Raw genomic sequence first — 19,713 nt, forward strand, 5'->3', positions numbered from 1 at the left:
GAACAGAGCCTGCATCAGAGAAAACAGAATGACACTGATTAAGTTAAACACACAGTTCCAAGGAGGAGCTAGGGGAGGAGGTGGGTTGCAGCAATGCAGAGGAAACAGCCAAGCAGAAAGACTGAAAAAAGCATTTAAATAGGGCGCCCTGTTTGAAAGGGACCAATAGTGCGGTTAGGAATCAGATCAGCTGATGGGTGGGGTTAGAAAATTGACATTAGCTGATAGCCGAGCTTGACTAGCTTGTCGCTGAACGCTATATTTGTTTTTGTTTTCGGTCCATTTGTGACGTACACTGTGAATAATCTGCTAATACATAAATGACATTCTGACACATTAGAACAAGTAAAGAAAATGAATCAGGACCTGAAACAGATTGTCAGCAGCAGATAAAAACATACTAGGAATCAGGGCTTGTGTATGGAGACACTGGAAGGTACTCAATCACTCACTCTCTCAATTATAACAATAAACTTGCCTAAAGTGTCATCACATGTAATTGGAAGAGTGAGATCAAAATTAGCCCTAAAGTGCCTCTTTTTGACAAGTAGCAGGTTCAGCTGTTGAACAGAAGTCAGCTGTAATGAAAAAACGCTGCCTGGAAACTGGAAGAGCAACGCAAACATACACTGCAGTAGCTCAGTGAGTTTATTCAGCAAACAAACTAAACCCTGGTCTGAGGCACATGCAGCAGAATACGGATACGATGCGTCCAGATAAAATACAGAACTGCATTTAAGTACGATGGTTGTACGATGACATAACTTCGATAATGCTTTTCCTGAAAAAGCTACAGGAATCTTCCATACATTTTTATACCAGCAAACAATTAACCAAATGAAATAATTAAACAAGTAAAGAATAAAACATGACTAGATTCAGAAACGGGTTAAATAATCAGAAAGTAAACAGAATACTGTAATCATAATATTGCCTCACAGCCAGTACTACTGTCTGAGCTCTTGTTAAAGAAAATTAATGACCAACCAGATTAGAGCATTGTGTGTTATAGTAATAAAACAATGGCACTTACACACTTTTCCAGTTTAAATGTAGATTAAAGACACATCTCTTTAATCAGGCGTAAACATAATACTTCCCATAAACGTGTGCTCTAGTACGTCTGATCAAATGCACCTTAACATCTAATGCTTGCTAATATTATAAACAGCAGCTAGCTTTTATGTGAAAATATATATATATATATATATATATATATATATATATATATATATATATATATATATATATATATATATATATATGTAAAAATCTGATGTGTACAGTAGCTATCTTGTGTGTCTGTCAGCAGTAGATAAATAGTTAAAATAATTTAACTAGGGCTTGTGTATGGAGAAAGCAATCAGAATATTATATAGAAGTAAATAAGAATATTCTTGAACATCATATTGCATTAACCAGTCAAACTGCTCCATGTAGACTTTCCTCCATTATTAAATAATCAATAATGAGATGGTGTGATGCCGTTACTAAGCACTGACACTGACACTGTGGATTCTTTCCCGAAATGCTCCAAAAATCTCTTAAGTCATCATTAACTAGAAACCTTATCACCAATGTACATGATTTTATGAACCTGTTTATGTGCTGAATTTCTCATGAAAGTCCCCGTAAAAGCTTTAATCGAAGAAACAATGACATACATGATATGAAGTAGTGCATTAATATAAAGATCTGATTTGACTTACAGGTAGCACTACTGTCAGAGCTGCTGTTATAGAAATGAATCGATCCATTCTAACGAATCGAAAAAGACAAGTCAACACCGCTATGGTGTATTTTATTATAATTAGTGGTAAAACACAAATATTTGCCGGCTCTTATTTGCTGACACATTTAAATGTATAATAAAAGAATGTGCTACAGTTTAATGAAAAAAAATCTTTAATGTTTTTGCTAAGGATCATTTTAACACATCCCATTTTCTAACTCGGACAGCGCAAACTGCTTTTAGAAAATACATATTCCCGATTGCATGAACCTGACGTGCACAAGATCCAAGAGCCACCTAAAGACATCATGTGTTCCCACAACCAATCAAGCCAAAATTAAACCCTAAAACAAGACAACTTGAGGTTCTGCTGCAAGGCTGACTAATAACCAAGCACGAAATGAAGGTTTTTAAACAAACCACCAAATGACTCACTATGAGGTTCTATTACCCAATAATAAGAATCCCATCATTTTATATGTCTCCTGTGGAAGACAATTATCCTTAATCAGGTTACTGCGCCCTCGATTTCACTCAGCACGTTCCCAAGGCCACTTCCATCTGAAGAGCTAATAATGGACTGAGCTTCGGCTGGGGTCTCATTTCACACACAATAAATAATGCAGCAAATTTAGAGGTGTCATTCCTGTGTTCCTAAATTTCCTAAAGTTCCTAAAACACATTTTTTATTGGCCACTTCAGAAGTACAAATGTGCGGACGGGAAAGGGTGATGATAGAGAGACGGGGGGGTGGGGGGTGGGGACACGACTGCATGCTTTATATTGGAAATACAGGCAAAAACAAGCTTCACCCTTCAGACAATGTTATAAAATGAAAAAAAAAAGATGTCAGTGTTATACAGGTTCAGAGTAAATATTTATTAACACCATGTTGAATATTTATTAACACCATGTTGTATTAACTAGGCTAACTGTTCCATGTAGGGCTTTCTCTATTTTTGCAAAATCCCTTCCCTTCCTTCCTTTCTAGACCTCCCCCTCCCCTCTACCCAACCCCACCCCCATCCCCTCCCCTCCACCCTCTTCTCTCGACTCCATCGTCATCCCCCCATCCTCTCCCCTCCATCCTCTCCCCTCCCCTCCCAGACCACCAGAAGGATCTGTTGAACTTTCACACATTTCTGAGCAACACAGGGTGAGGCTGTGATGTGCTCTTCACCCTTTCCTTTACATTACTGAACACTTAATAAAGCCCACATGAGAGTAATAATGTCCCAGTTCCATATCTGTATGCTCCTGATGCCTGATACACTCCTCTAGTCTTCACACCGATTCAGATGGCTGAGAGTGTAACAAAACCCAAACCCAATAGCCACAATCTAACCAATTCCAAAGAATACCATGCTTCACAAGCTTTATCTGTTTAGTCTTTATTGACTTTCCTCTGTTGTGGAGGGATTACCTTCATTAAGACAGATTCACTGAGTTTCTCTCGGTTGACGATCTTTATAGCGACTTTCTGACACGTTACACAGTGGATTCCCAGCTTCACCAGGCCTGAGGAGAAAGAAAGCAGGCAAAAGTTATGAACTGATTATTAAAAACACGTTCATATGATTACATTTCAGAAACCAACCACACTCAGAACATATTTCAATATTATTTGTTCTCATTTATAACAGAACACCTTACATTATAAATTCTGCTGCTGTTGCCGGTGCCACATGGGGGGAAAAAAAACATTTTCAAAAGGAAGTTTATCCCCAAGTCTCACACTTGTTTTAGTGAATAATCTCACATCTCACCTACATGGCTGAGGACTGCTGCTGGAATCCTAATAAGCCGTATTCATTTGAGTTTGTGTGTGTGTGTGTGTGTGGGGCGGGGGGATTAATTTAAGTTTTGCTGGGATTGATGTATTGTGAATATTACAGCTAGAACTGTTCATTAGTAGTAATATATTAACAGTTAACTAGACCCCATATCAGTTGTTCAAATGATGTGATTTTCTTTTTCATTATTTTTATCATCATATTAATCTGTTTTGGATTTAAAAAATGGTTTCAGTTGCCTCTTGCTTCTTATGGTACACTGTTTTACATTACATCTCATAGCAAATGGCAAAAAGGTAAAATTACATTTTCCTGTTTCAATCACAGTTTTAAGTATAAAGGCAAGCGCTTGTGTTTAAAGCCAGTAGCCACACGCACACACACACACACACACTCACACACACGCACACACACACACACACACACACACACACACACACACACACACACATGCACACCCCTCACACACTCACTCACACACACGCACACCCACACTCACCCACACACACACACACACTCCAACACACACACACACACACACACACACACACACACACACACACACGCACACACACGCACACACACACACACACACACACGCACAGACACACTCACACACACACTCACACAAACAGAAAAGAAAGACAGACAAACAAGCCCTATCACACACACATACCTGTACAGCCAGACAGACACAGAGACAAGACAGATAGACATAGAGAGAGAGAGAGAGAGAGAGAGAGAGAGAGAGAGAGAGAGAGAGAGAGAGACACCCAATAACTTTTTTTAGACAAAATCTTTATACCGAAAGCCTTGCACTCTCTCTGTTGAGCAAGCGTTTTCAAAGATTTTTCTGCCTGCGTCATCTGGGCCCTAAACGCTTAAATCAGCGTGTACAGAGGAAGAGTTCAACTCCTGTGCTACACCAGATAATGAATATTTCATATCTTTATAATTACCTCGGACATGCGCAAGTATTGCAGGAAACACAAAAAAAGCAGCTCGGAGAAAATTCACGGCACTAAAGGATGAAGAGACGTACAGTACATTTGGATAATGAAGTGTAGAGACTACAGCTCACCAAACACAATATCACTCTGAACAAACCCACTCCGATACTCACTTATTTCTGTTTGACTTCCTTATGAGGAAAAATGTGTTTAAAGAAGAAAAAAGTGAGAGAGCAGCAAGCCACAGATAATTAAACATCATAAAGCTTCATATGATGGTGGGTTTGGGGGTGGGCCAGGGAAGTCATTAGGGACTATATGATGTTCAGAGGTTATGCCTTAAGAGCCAAAACACTGATTAACATCCGTCTCAACAGACCGGGAAGTAAGGTGGCTGATTATCTCTTTCCTAATAAAATATACATTAACTGCACATATGGGAAATTTTGACCAGAATCTATCTATCTATCCTTCCATTTATTTATTTATCCATTTTCTGTAATGCCTCTGTATCCTATCCTACACTGATAGTAGGATTATACTGTATATCCCACAGGACTCCTGGAACAATAAAGGGGGACACTCAGGAGGCAGAGCACAATCACACACACACACTACAGACAATTTATAGATGCCAATCAGACTCCAGAAAATGTCTTTGGACTGGGGAGGAAACTTGAGTACCCAGAGGAAACCCTGAGGCATGGCGAGACCATGCAAACTCTACCTACAGGTTGGAAGCAGGAATCGACCCTCCAACCCAGCAGGCACAAGAGAACCATGCTAACCACTAAGCCAACATGCCCCACCCTCAGTATTCATGCTGTGTTTCTGGGGATAATATACTGATTATACTGTATTACTGTGTGGAATTTACTCTCAGAAATATATCAGCTGTATTATACAACTGCACATACAATTGCCTTGGTTTGCTCAACCACACATCCAGATAATATCCACTACTCATTTTTACTATGAGTTCATAGTAATTGGAGCAGATAAGGCAGGATTTGGTGAGATTTTACTGGGTGAAAAGCTCCATGGCAAAACAGCTCCTTGTTACTCTTCCCAGAGATTTATCAATAGATTGTTAGTCCATGTTTTAGTAATTCATGTTTGTATTATATAGCTACAAGTCTGTTAAAAAAGTCCTGTTAAGTGTCTGCCAACATACTTGTGTGTCACATTCCCTTATAATAAAGAGGATGGAAAGAAGACAAAATGTTACGGATGCTATAACTGATCCGGTTAGCTTTGGTTATCTGTAGTTTGGGATGGCGTGATGGTGCAGTAGGTAACGCTGCTACTACACAGCTCCAGGTCTGACCTCTGGCTACTGTCCATGTGGATTTCCTCCAGAATCTCGAGTTTCCTTCCATGCTTCTAGATAGATTGGCAGCTCTAAATTACCTGTGTGTAAAAGTGTGTGTGTGTGTGTGTGTGTGTGTGTGTGTGTGTGTGTGTGTGTGTGTGTGTGTGTGTGTGTGTGTGTGTGTGTGTGTGTGTGTGTGTGTGTGTGATGAACTCGAGTCCTATTGTGTATTCCTGCCTCATGCTCACTGTTCTCAGTTCCTCTACACTTAACTTCTTGACATAAACACCTTTGCGTGTTTCTTTGAACATGGATGTCCTAAACAAATATGCACCTCAACAGTGGGGTGTTACTCAACCAATCAGACAGTCAGTGAGTAAAAGTATTTGTCAGTCTGCCAATAACTAACCAATAACAATCCCTGCAAGATGCGTTCATATAATTATCAGGAACACAATTTGGCAAATCCCCTGCCAGGAAGCCAGTCCAAGTGTGAATGAATTATTGTGTTTTGTAAGGGAAAAATACTTTCTAAAGTATAGGACAAACTTGGATTCTCATTCACATGCTCTCTAACACTCATACATAGCCACGTGTCATAGCCACAGACACACATGCAGCTTCTCTCTTGCTCGTTCAGACACAACCCTGCTCTGTTTGAGGAAGCAAAGAGGATCAGAGCAGCATGGAGGAATCGGAGTGCATCACTGATCTGGCTGAGTGTGTCCTTCTCCTGCTGAGACATACTGGGCTAAAGGAGCTGCTCAGCACTGCATGAGACAATCCAAGGCTAAGAACCTTAGGGCACTGAGGGATTTGAAGCATGGTAAGACAAGACTGCTGACATCACCAGCTTCACTTCCACTCCCCCCTGCTGCTGTGTCCTTGAGCAAAACTCTTAATCTGGAGAGACTCAAGCACTCTGCTTCAACTAAAGAACCATCTAACATACATAGTAATTTGGGGAATAATGGGGTACTGGAATTACTACCAGCTTCAGGCACTTTAAGTTTTAATTTAGGTCATTTTTCCACTGTGGGTGTGTAATTGTAGTGTGATATTGAAAACACAAACACTGGACAATACCTCTTCTCTGACCCACACTGAACATCCGGGAGAAAAGACACATTCAGAAAGTACAGATTGCAAATTCTGAATAAAAATCATCATTCAGCATTCATGTTTATCTCTAATAGTCACAAGCGTGGCATGACTATAAATAATACACATGCTAGGGTTATTGTGTCTAAACAAGAGACACAGATAATGAATGGTAAAAGAACAAAAAACAAAGTGTAACAACACATAGGGAACAAATACAGCTTCATGAAATGTGTGTGGCAGCTTGGGGAAACAAGCACAGTCATAAATGTATACAATTTAAAATATATACTGTATATACTAATTTTCTACATTTCTGTAAAGCTGCTTCATGACAAAGTCCATTACAAATAAGTGCTACACAAATAAAATTGAATTGTATTGAAAACCCTTCACATGGACTTTTTTTTTACTATAAAGTCTTTACTGAAATCGAATATAGTTTTTTTAGATTTTAATGTCTAGTTACAGCCAAATGTGCAAAGACAGACAATGACTTTAAAGACTGTATTCTGAATGGAGCATCATAGGTATTCTGACAGCCAGATACATCACGGTACAAAATTAAATTCTAGAGAGTTTGCCTACTTTGCTACAGCATATAGTATCTATACCACAACTTTAACAAAGCATGACATTCATTTAGAAAGGAAATCACATTTAAGTCTTGACCTTTACAAGAGAGCAATGCCAGTTTAAAAGGTGTCCATTGTAAGCCAGCAAAAAAATAATAATAAATTAAAAATCAAATTGAAAGAGAAGGGCAAAAGAGAAAGAAGTTAAACCTACTGGCCCCAAGGGAGGATGAGGAGGAGGGGAAAGTGGAGGAGGTGGAGGAGGAGGAGGAGGAGGAAGGTGATGAAGAAGATGTCAAATGCTTTCACACATCGAAAATTCAAATTAGACTATATAGTGAATGTCTACAGCTTACTGGTATAAGAACAAACTAAATGATGTTTACAATCTTATTAGAATCAGGTCCAGAAGAAGGTGGCTTGAAATTCATTTATGAAAAATAATGGCCTTGTGACAGATTTTGAGAGAAATTTGAATTTTCGTTGAATTAAATTTGTTCTAAGAAAATCAAGTCAAATAAAAATCCAAAATATTTCATTTATCAAAACCAAATGCGTGAAAAATACTGGCAACCCTGCATTTAATACATTGTACAGCCTCCCTTATGGCTGACTCTAAAATCATTTATTACGTTCATAAGTCACTCCAGACAAATAACTTTTTTTAATGTCACTCCAGATGCAGTGATGAACAAGAAAGAAAAAGAAATGAAGAAAAAAAGCATACAAGCAGTCTCTCGGTCTCTTACTCCTTTGAGTTTTCATAAACTAGATAAACTGAGGGAGTTCCTCCCTCTCCACACTTCACTATATCCCTTCACAGCAGTGAACACACTTCAGCTGCCTAATCCTTCACTTTCACTCTCCCCCCTAATCGATAGCATCAAAAGCTCTTCAGTCCACAGCAATATATTCATAATGAGAAAGCCCTGCTTCCTTCAGGCTGTGGAGTTCATTTAGAGGTGACCTCTGTCTGCACGGGTCTCCAGGCTTTAGCCTTCAAACCCACCCATGATTAATGACTGTATGGTCAGGATAATCCGTACAAGACTATGTTATATTAGAGTGGATATGGATGGAGGGTCTGTAAGAAAGGGGGATAATTTGACCTAAATCTGTGTATCATTTTAACTACAGTATGAAGAACAAGAGCCTAAAAAACACTAACCGTTGTTCTGAAACTCCAGTGTGGATTTACTATTGAGGTACAGAATGGGGACAGAGTGATTAAGAAAGTGGTGATATGAGAGAGAGAGAGAGAGAGAGAGAGAGAGAGAGAGAGAGAGAGAGAGAGAGAGAGAGAGAGAGAGAGAGAGAGAGAGAAGGAGAAGGAGAAGGAGAAGGAGAAGGACATCACAATAGAGAGAGGTTTAACAAATCTTTATTGCTACAATTTATAACCATACATCTTTAAACCATATCTCAGGACAATCAAGATTTAAAATTTCAAATCAGATGGGGTTTTTACAGGGTCCTCCACCTCCAACAATCCTGGCCACATTTCTTGCCGTTTCTAGCCTTCTAATCGAGTCCAAGTGCATGACTATGACTATGATGTGATATATTGCTTTCTTGATTGCAGATTCTTCATACATAATCTGATGAGTGTTAAAGGACAGGATTGAACCAGCAACTTCATCTTCTTGCTCATCATTTATAAGAGGAGAAACTTTGAATCTTGGAAACTCCGTCTCGCTTCTCATGTCTGGCAAGTGTCCCCTTCCAATGTCTTCCGTGTAGCCACTTTGTGCTTTGATGTAAGGTTTGACGACTTCAGGCCCGTCCCCTCTTTAAGGGGCTCTGTTGGTCTCTGGTGACCCAGTTTTACAATGACATTTTTCTGCAGGCATGAATGAATGGTCATAGGGGATAGAAGTCTTGTCTGGATCATTGGGTTGAAGAACAGTTGTTCTTCTTAATCCCAGTGCCCTGGTTCGTGGACTTCTCTTTGACAGTTAAAGGAGATATCTATACAAGTCAAGATCATCTGCCCTTTGCATGATCACTCTTGCGATTTGAGTCCAAGCCAAGTCTTTACTGTATATCAACCGCTGAACTGTTTGTATCCTAAAAGCATGAAGCTGGCACCTAACATCTACCAGCCTTGTCCTCCTTCCTGGATAGGAAGACAAAGTCCTGCTACACAAATTCAGTGCTCTGCACTCCAAAAGAATTCCACAATTGTCCTTTGTATCATGCAGACCAGTTTCTCAAGTGGATCAATGACTATAGTTCTATGCTACAGGTAGAAGCAGCCAAGTTGTTTACCACCAGATCTCTCCCTTTGTATGATAATTGCAGTAAAATGCATTTCCATTTAGACAATCGAGCAGACACATTTTCCAGCATTCCGTCATAATTTCTTTTCTGAAATGTTTAGTTTTTTAAAAAATTCTATCCCTTTTCCACAGTAATGCAGTTTTGGAGGCCCTGGTCCCTCCAACTGGCCAATAATAAACCAGTGCAGCCTTGCTGATGAGGCTTTCCTCACACTGATAGCTTTTGTTAAGGCTGTAACATAATTTTAACCTGTAATTGAAGTCATGATATTTGTAATATCATCATAATAGGCTGCTAAAAACACTCTAATCCTAGAATCTATGCTGAAATAAAAGTTCCTCTGAGGTCTCTCCTTACCCTTCATAACAATGGTTCAAAAGCAAGACAATATAATTGCCCAGAGGGTGTAGAACCTTGCCTAATTCCCCTCAATACAGGTACTGCAGCACTTAATCCACCACCAGCTTTAACAATCACAAAGGCTTTACAGAATAACTGTTTTGAATATAATTAAATAAAAGAAATAAATTGGTCACCAAACCAAAACCTCTTTAAAACATTAATATGATACACATGGTCAACAGAATCGAATGCTTTTTCCTGGTCTAATGAAAGAATACCAATGTTAGAGTAAAATCAATTAAATCTCTTATTAAAAAAAGACTGCAATCTTATCAGTACCATAATTTATCTATTGGGAACCCACATCCTGAACCAGTCAGTCCAGACAACAATTGAGTCTATGTGATAAACACATATCTTACAAATGCAAATATCTTATTGTCACGACACGGGGTAAGGAAGCGGACCCAAACGCAAGATAGCAAAACAAAGACAGGACAGGACTAAAGACAGGACAGGACAACAGTAGATTCCGCGCTGCCATCGGCAATGCGGCACACTTAAATACAAAAGAAAATCAGATACAATTAGGAACGTGTGTGGACACAGGGAGGAACAGACGAGGGCAGGGCAAACATGTGACGAGGAACATAAACAAACAAATGCACGTGGCCAAAGTCCGGGCTGAGTCATAACACTTATAGTCTAACATATCAAGGATAACGGTCTCCAATTTTTAAGGAATCCTAGATCCGCTTTCTTGGAAAGCAGGTACAACTTGTGGAAAGTAACTTACTTTTAATGATTTCCGAAAGTACTTCATATAGGTCCTGTCCTAATATAGTCCAGAAATGTTAAGAAAACTATTTTGACAGACCATTTGTGAAATAAAAGCATGCATCACCCTATTATTCCACACATTTCACATTACAAAAAAAACTATCCAGCCTTGTTCCACTTACCCTATTCTCAGAAAACTTATATCATGTATACTGTTTAATGCCTGTATTTCTACATCTATACATCTATAAAATCAAACTCTTTAATAATTTTTACAATATCACAGTTGATTCATTGTGAGTCTCCTCCTCAATCCTGTCCACTGTAAGATTAGTAGTGCAATCCCAATCCCCTCCAACATCCAGGCACACATTGTCATCTAATTTCTGAAACATTGTTTTTCAGCATCATGAACACTTTCTACACACTCAGACCCATAATAAGTACAAAACCGATTCCTCTGAACTCTAATAATATTCTTCCTTTCACAGTTTGATTTATTAGTAAGATGTTCAGATTCATGTGATGGCTACACCTGTACCAGTAGTTGTCCCATGGCTTTAAACAGCTTTTCCTATTCACCATGTACCCAATTCACTTTCACTGTTACCTCTAGTGTGTATCTCCTGCAGAAAAAAATATATTAGCCCTTTTAATTTAAATAGTACGGACACCACTGCCATATTATTTCTGTTTATACCCCATTCTCCATAAAGAGAGAGAGAGAGAGAGAGAGAGAGAGAGAGAGAGAGAGATTTAGTTCATGCTGAGTTCAGTTTCCAAGAAGCAAGTGTGCAAAAATACTTTAAAACACAGGACAAACATTTTGAAAATAGTAACTTGATAAAGTGAAGGTCTACTGTGACAGTTTTATTAGAAGTTTACAAAATGTTATGTGTGGCTAGATTTACCTTTTAGTTTTTCTTTCATCTCTCTCTTCATTTGTTTTTGTATAACTGTAGGTTTTCCTCCTTCACATATAAAATCTGAGCTCTGTGACAGAGAGGAGTTTGAGCTCTATGACAGAGAGGAGTTTGAGCTCTGTGACAGAGAGGAGTTTGAGCTCTGTGACAGAGAGGAGTTTGAGCTCTATGACAGAGAGGAGTTTGAGCTCTGTGACAGAGAGGAGTTTGAGCTCTGTGACAGAGAGGAGTTTGAGCTCTGTGACAGAGAGGAGTTTGAGCTCTGTGACAGAGAGGAGTTTGAGCTCTGTGACAAAGTGATTAGTTTGAGCTCTATGACAGAGTGAGGAGTTTGAGCTCTGTGACAGAGTGAGGAGTTTGAGCTCTGTGACAGAGAGGAGTTTGAGCTCTGTGACAGAGTGAGGAGTTTGAGCTCTGTGACAGAGTGAGGAGTTTGAGCTCTGTGACAGAGTGAGGAGTTTGAGCTCTGTGACAGAGTGAGGAGTTTGAGCTCTGTGACAGAGAGGAGTTTGAGCTCTGTGACAGAGAGGAGTTTGAGCTCTGTGACAGAGAGGAGTTTGAGCTCTGTGACAGAGTGAGGAGTTTGAGCTCTGTGACAGAGAGGAGTTTGAGCTCTGTGACAGAGAAGAGTTTGAGCTCTGTGACAGAGAGGAGTTTGAGCTCTATGACAGAGTGAGGAGTTTGAGCTCTATGTCAGAGTGAGGAGTTTGAGCTCTATGACAGAGTGAGGAGTTTGAGCTCTATGTCAGAGTGAGGAGTTTGAGCTCTATGACAGAGTGAGGAGTTTGAGCTCTGTGACAGAGGAGTTTGAGCTCTGTGACAGAGAGGAGTTTGAGCTTTGTGACAGAGAGGAGTTTGAGCTCTGTGACAGAGAGGAGTTTGAGCTCTGTGACAGAGAAGAGTTTGAGCTCTGTGACAGAGAGGAGTTTGAGCTCTATGACAGAGTGAGGAGTTTGAGCTCTATGTCAGAGTGAGGAGTTTGAGCTCTATGTCAGAGTGAGGAGTTTGAGCTCTATGACAGAGTGAGGAGCTTGAGCTCTGTGACAGAGGAGTTTGAGCTCTGTGACAGAGAGGAGTTTGAGCTTTGTGACAGAGAGGAGTTTGAGCTCTGTGACAGAGAGGAGTTTGAGCTCTGTGACTGAGTGAGGAGTTTGAGCTCTGTCTCAATTCCTAGTACTGTGAGGAAACAGCTCCAGATCATTTACAGCTTTGAGTTAAGAAGCAATTGTATTAGATAGAATAGTCATGCAGTTATTTTGACTTTGAAATACAGTAGCCTGGCAAGATTTCTAATAAACAAACAAACAAATAAATAGTTTTCACACACACACAAAAAAAAAAGCTAAAATATTTGAGTTCAAATTGCCCATGCTTGGTTTTTAAAATATGATATTATCTCTCAAACCATGTGACTGAGATTTATCAGATCTCATATACTGTGAGTTTAAAGGAGTGGTAGAATATAGAAATCATATATAGATATCAAATACTCTGCAGGAATTAAGGCTCAAAAACCCAAAATCAGCCATCCTGCCAAACCCTGAATGAGCAGGTCATACAGTATATTAGTTTTAGTCCTCACTCCATTTTCATGCTAGTTATTCAGTAAGTCAACAACTTTCCCAATTCCCCAATTTACCTTCTGTCTTAGATTCAGGGAGAAATTGCTCTCTTTTCTCCTCATCACAAATTGTCTCCTTCATATCTACACAGTAATGTCTCTCCAGATGAGGCATGGTTATGCAACGCTGAAACACACAGGATGTGATAAACTCCTAAACTTTAATCATGAAATGGAAAAAATGGAAAAAAGCATCATCTCTCTCTGCAGGCAGGAATCGAGGGTGGTGCGCTGCAGAAGAGCTGCTAGCAGGCATCTTCAAAAGCTCAAGCTTCTCTTTGAGTTAGGGCTGTTGGGGGTGAAGACTGCGCTGTTTGTAACGCACACAGGTGCCTCGCAGATACAGCAGTGAGTCGAGACGAGAGCGTTTGCACAGCTTAGTGATGACGCAACCACATTACAACAGTAGAATGTTCTTATACTGGATGTTGAACTTGAGAAATAATTCCAAACTAGTCATACATCGAGTCTTATCATACCGTATACTGAGATTATCTGTCAAGCGGACCACACGGTACATGGGCTTAAGCAAAATGTCCTTGTCTCTGATTAATTCAGGGATCTGCGATGTGTAGTGTCTAGCAACTGTGTAATACGAGCTTCATTGTGACTAGCAACAAGAGCAGAAATGAGCAACAACCAGTGAGAGACAGAGGTTTGTTCCAAGAGGACAATCACAATCATCTGCTGTCTTGTGTAGCGCAATCCTAAGTCCAGTTTATCTTTAAACAATTAGTGTGAATTCAAATTATAAGCACAATTTTTAAAAAGATTTGAAATGATACCTAAATAACTGGGAAAAAATAAAATAAAAAGATTCTCACAATTTTATGTCATATTTTTATACAACTTAAAGTGAAATGAAAACCCAGGCCAGTCCATTGGGACTGTGCATGTCAATAAACTCACTTTAAGAAGTTAAAAAAGAATGAACAGAAGTAAGAATAAAAAAGAAGAGGTAATATTATATGATGTGATATATATATACTGTAACTGAAGCAGAAAGCACCAGAACAGTCACAGTGTTCACAATGCTTTTTGGAAGAAAGTGGGATTTGGGGATCAGGTGTGCTACCATGCAGATCTATCAAGGTACAAAAAAAAGTTGTGTAGTGTGTTGGTCTAATCTGTGACTGCTCATATAGCGCTTGTGTAGATCACAAGAGATTAAAGTCGTGTAGTGTGGAGCGGTTCAGCGATTCGGAGAATTTCGGAGAAAGTCATGTAGTGTGTTTTCAAGTAATGTTGTGTGCATTCAGACAGTCCTCACAGGGTTGTTAATGCCAAAAATGCCTGATTTAGCGACACATCTTACACATTATTTGTCCTTTTTTATTTTTTGCAGAAAACAGGAAACTTGCAAAAATAATATTCTTCATCATAACCACTAGCAGTGAAGACACATATGTAATAACTTTCTATGATAGCTGTACTCATGATAAGGCTTTGTTTGAATGGTTGTTGTGATGACATCACAACAACAGTGGATAATCTGCATTCATTTCACTGCATAATTTTTTTCTGATTCATCCTTATGCTTTACTTTAATTTTATAGTTTTCTGATTTCCAAAAATGGTTTATAACAGTTTAAGTTTCTTCCATGATTCAGTGATTCCACCTTGATACTGCAGACTTATACTGTAGGTAAAAACTGCTGCTCTAATCTTAATGACTATAATGACATTTACATCCCTGCTATTCAGTGTCATGCTGAAGAGAATGGGTTTCATTCAAAGTTTCTTCCTCATGTTGATTCAGGGAGCTTTTGGGTTGCTTATGAGAAGTTCTGTAAATCTGCTTTGGAACAATGTGTACTGTTAAACGTGCTACACAAATAAATCTGAACTGAATTGAACCGAGTTCAAATGCCATGCGCAAACAGACGAAGTAGATGAAGTCAACACTCGAGCAGAATCATTAAATAATGAATAAAAATGATGAAAATATCATCATAATTACAAATTTAACAGGTTTCTGGAGGATTTCTACAAGCATGCTCAAGATGTCACTTCGAATAATAAGAAGCACGGTTGATCTCAGGATGCTCATCAGTCACTCGAGATGATGAATTGGTGTTCGTTTTTTTCCTGTAACAAGGCCATAGCGATTAGGCCACATTAGTGATGAGAGAGGAAGCGGTAGCACAGGCATGTCATGTCCTCAGTGACTCAATTATGCTGTTGCTGTCACCACAGTTACACAACCGCAACAACCGATGCCAGGGAGCCACCAGGGCCGTCTGCCCTAATCTGTACCGAGGCAAACATCTGCTGCCTGCTTCCACCAGGAACACATTACACACACACACAGTCATGCCTGCACACTAGCACAGATTGACGTACATTCTGGCTGCCTTCATGTGGAACTCCCAGCATAGACTCCTACCCTTTACAGAGGTGTCAAAGGTTAAAGCATCTTCCTGAATATGACTTCATAAATCTGTGCCTGAGGATGTCTAGAGTGCTTTATGGGATTGCTCTTCAACCCTTCATTTGCCTCCAGAGAGCCAGGGAGGAAATAGAGACAGTTACTGCCTTGCTAGACAGTATAATCAGATTGTCTGATTTTTAATGAATGCCATTTTGGTAAAATTTGAGGACTATCTACATTGGTGTAAAAGTATATTTTATATACAGAATGCTAGAACATAAGACAATTCACAGGACTTTGTAGACTAATCTGTCACTCTGGTGGGTAAGCAGCATTGCTGTCTCTAGTTACCATCTGCAAGGAGCTTCACATGTCCTCCCGGTGCCCACAAGGATTTCCTTCAGCTTCTCTGGTTTCCTTCCACCTGCCAGGGGGTGAATTGGATGTTGCTCTAAATTGCCCCAGGTGCTCTATGATGGATCAGCAACCTATCAAGGATGCATTCTTGCCTCACGCGCAGTGTTCCCGAGACAGACTCTGGTTCAATTACAACGGTGACCAAGATAAATCTGTTTCTGTAGATGAATTAACGAAAATTTAAATAATAGTCTTCGGTCTTTGAAAACAGTCTGAATTTGCTCTTAGATAATTTAACATGACATCGCTGTTTATTTAGCATGCTTGTAGATAAATTATAGTTAGCTTTACATAGCCAGATGTTATCCAGAAGTCTGGCTGCTTTCTAATGCACTACAATTGGTGATATACGAGTCTGAGCGGTGTTCAAAATTACTTTGATACCTTTTCAGTTAACAGCATTGCACACAAACATGTGCTAGTGTCTGGAAAAGGAAGAAGGAGTAGAATGATTTGGAATCATCTACACTTATAGTACATCATCATTTTACAACACCTGCAGGGTTTTTTACAGGTGTTTAAGAGGTGCCCAAGAGCGGGGGAGATGGAGAGGGCAGAGGCTGGCGGTTGGTGGCACAGTTTCTCGCATGCTAGTGATAGACTAGTCACCAATAAGCATTTGCCTGTCTGTGCATGCAGCCAACGCTGTTAGGGGTCATTGATATTCAAATGCTTGCACACACCACCTCAAAATTTGATTACCTTTACTGGGGGAAAGTGAATATAAGCCTTCTAGCTGGTCGCGAGCTACAGCAGCCGCTCGGGCTGTCCAATCAGCACAAGAACAGAAACACTGCTAGAGGAATTACAAACTTGCTATTTTTTCCTTTGACAGCCTAAAATCTCAAATTGAGTTCCTTTTCTAGTGCATACTACAAACACCTTGGCCTTAAAACGGGGATTAACCCTTGTATGATGTTCGTATTTTTTGTGACTCAGCCAGTGTTCGTAGGTCTGGTGGACACTGGCTGAGTATTCAAAGGTTTTATGTTAAAATACTCTACAGATTTTTACTTCATCCCAATTACAAGCAATATAAACAGCATATATGGTTAATATTTTCCCTTTAACTTTATTACATCACATTTTGTGCTACCCATTTTTTGCTGTTTTTTAATAAAATGTAATAAAAAATTTTTTAAAAAAGTTATGAGAGGGAAAAAATCAACAAATTTACAAGGAAGCAAAGTTTTTCAAAACTATTGATGTTTATGAGTAGGGGTCCCACAGACCTGAACACCATACATGGGTTAATCTGATCATCTGAGTTCATCTGATGAAATCAGGGTAAAACTTCCTCGGCTCCACCTACAGAATACAAACAGCAGAACAGGAAGTTCGAGATGTCTTTAAATGTCCTCCAGCAAGATGCGATATTGAGTACCTCAGGCTTGCACTAAGTTAGGCCATGATGGTGGGAAAAACAGCAGTCAAAACAGAGCTCAGCAGGGCTCCTGCCTCCTGCTGCACTCAGATCTATTTTTAATGCCCCCAACCCTGCGTCAGCAAAAAGAATGCATCATTATAGAAGCCTGCATAATTCATGAGGGGGCTGATTTGAATATATGGTGTCAGGGCTGGGCTTTATATGTGTGTGCCAGAACATCTGGGCCCAAAAATAAAATAATACACACAGAATAGTTTTAACTGAGGCTTTTTTTTAGCATGTCTTCCACTTAACCGACAGATATTGTAGACTTATTATGTATGTAGACCCTTTTTCATAATAGCTACATGTGACTATTTTAACACCAAGTTGGTCTACCCTTTGCCTTTATAATAACCCACGCTCTCCTGGGAAGGCTTTCTAGTAGTTTGGAGAATGTAGCTGTGCAGAATTGTGCTCAATCAGCAGCATACTTTTTCCCTAAAGTGTATGTACAATAACATGACGCATAATGGTTCTTATCTGTTGAAAAGAATTCAGACAACAGTAACATCACTGCACACATGTTCCTAGAACCCTGTCTTCTTGTTTTTAAAGGGAAATATATAAGATGCTGAACATCAAAGAGAATCAGCAGGTTAGCGTTTAGGTAAGGACACAACAGGTTAAAAAAAATATCATCAGCCATTGCAATATAGAGCTCCATCAGCTTCAAAGCAAATCCCTGTGCTATCATACCATACCATCAATCATACCGCATCTCAATCTTCTGATACCAAGTACCATTAGCGTCACCCACTTTCATGTCTACTTTATTTTTTTTACGCTTTCTGACGGCCCATTATATAATATCACATTGTCTGAATTTACTGAATGGGGTTTTACAGCATTAGAGCAAAAACTTACAGCGTGTATTATTATTATTATTATTATTATTATTATTATTATTATTATTATTATTATTATTATTATTATTATTACTATAAAAAGGTGGTATGGTGACATAGAGCCTTTTTACACCTGGTCACTTCATGTGTGTTCTCTGATCCGATAGCTATCTGATTTGTTAAAACTGTTCCATTTACATTAGGGCACATTTGGGCAAGTCGTGGCCTAATGGTTAGAGAGTCTGACTCGTAATCCTAAGGCTGTGGGTTGGAGTCTCGGGACAGCCACGACGGAGGTGCCCTTGAGCAAGGCACCAAACCCCCCAACTGCTTCCAGGGTGCTGCAACATAAATGGCTGCCCACTGCTCCAGGTGTGTGTTCACGGTGTGTGTGTGTTCACTGCTGTGTGTGTGCACTTTGGATGGGTCAAATGCAGAGAACAAATTCTGAGTATAGGTCACCGTACTTAGCCGTATGTCACGTCACTCACTCACTCATAAATGCACCTGGTCTTTTTCTGATCAGATAGCTATCGGATCACAGAAAACGCATGAAGTGACCAGGTGTAAAAACCCCCATAGTGATGTGTTTGTGTGTGTGTGTTTGTGTGTGTGTGTTTGTGTGTGTGTGTGTGTGTGTGTGTGTGTGTGTGTGTGTGTGTGTGTGTGTGTGTGTGTGTGTGTGTGTGTGTGTGTGTGTGTGTAGTTTGCATGTTCTCCCGGTGTTTCAGGGGTTTCCTCTGGGTACTCCAGTTTTTATCCAGTTCAGTTGTGTTGAGTTGAATGGTCTCGACTACTGTTGCTCAATAATTTTCTATGAAAAGTACTACTCATCTGCTGTATCCTCAAAAGCAGCTTATCCCCACTGATTTTGGAATAAATGACATGTGTGAAGGTTTTGAGCCGTCCTCCGGTTTCATGTCCTGTTAATTTAATCCCAACTGGAGTTCAAACCCACAAGACTTTGCAGTGCTCTGGGATTTCAGAGACTTAACATTTATTTAACGATCACAGCCCTTTGCTTTGTTATGTTGAGAAATGAACGCAGTGCCATGACACATTACTAAAGTGTCGATTCATTCATGCCATAAGGATTTAAAGTCCAACAATACACACAGTTTATTAAACAGTAATGACTGTCAGAGAGTTGACAAAGTTGCCTAAGTAGCAAACAAAAGTTTCCACAGACACTTTCTACATGGAAGAATTAATCGAGCCAAACAATAGCACTATTTATACCTC

The 19,713-nt window shown here is 39.6% G+C and overlaps 1 protein-coding gene across 1 annotated transcript in view; it reads right to left on the reverse strand.

The window, feature by feature from the left end:
• The window catches only part of brsk2a (BR serine/threonine kinase 2a), a 183,688-nt gene that overhangs the window by 82,031 nt on the left and 81,944 nt on the right, over positions 1-19,713 (reverse strand). Inside the window, exon 2 of the mRNA XM_047819701.1 lies at positions 3,156-3,250. Within this exon, the coding sequence (XP_047675657.1) occupies positions 3,156-3,250 (95 nt within the window). The remainder of the gene's footprint in view (positions 1-3,155; positions 3,251-19,713) is intronic.

This window comes from Tachysurus fulvidraco, chromosome 10, assembly GCF_022655615.1.
Source record: "Tachysurus fulvidraco isolate hzauxx_2018 chromosome 10, HZAU_PFXX_2.0, whole genome shotgun sequence".
In the NCBI taxonomy this organism is placed as follows: domain Eukaryota; kingdom Metazoa; phylum Chordata; class Actinopteri; order Siluriformes; family Bagridae; genus Tachysurus; species Tachysurus fulvidraco.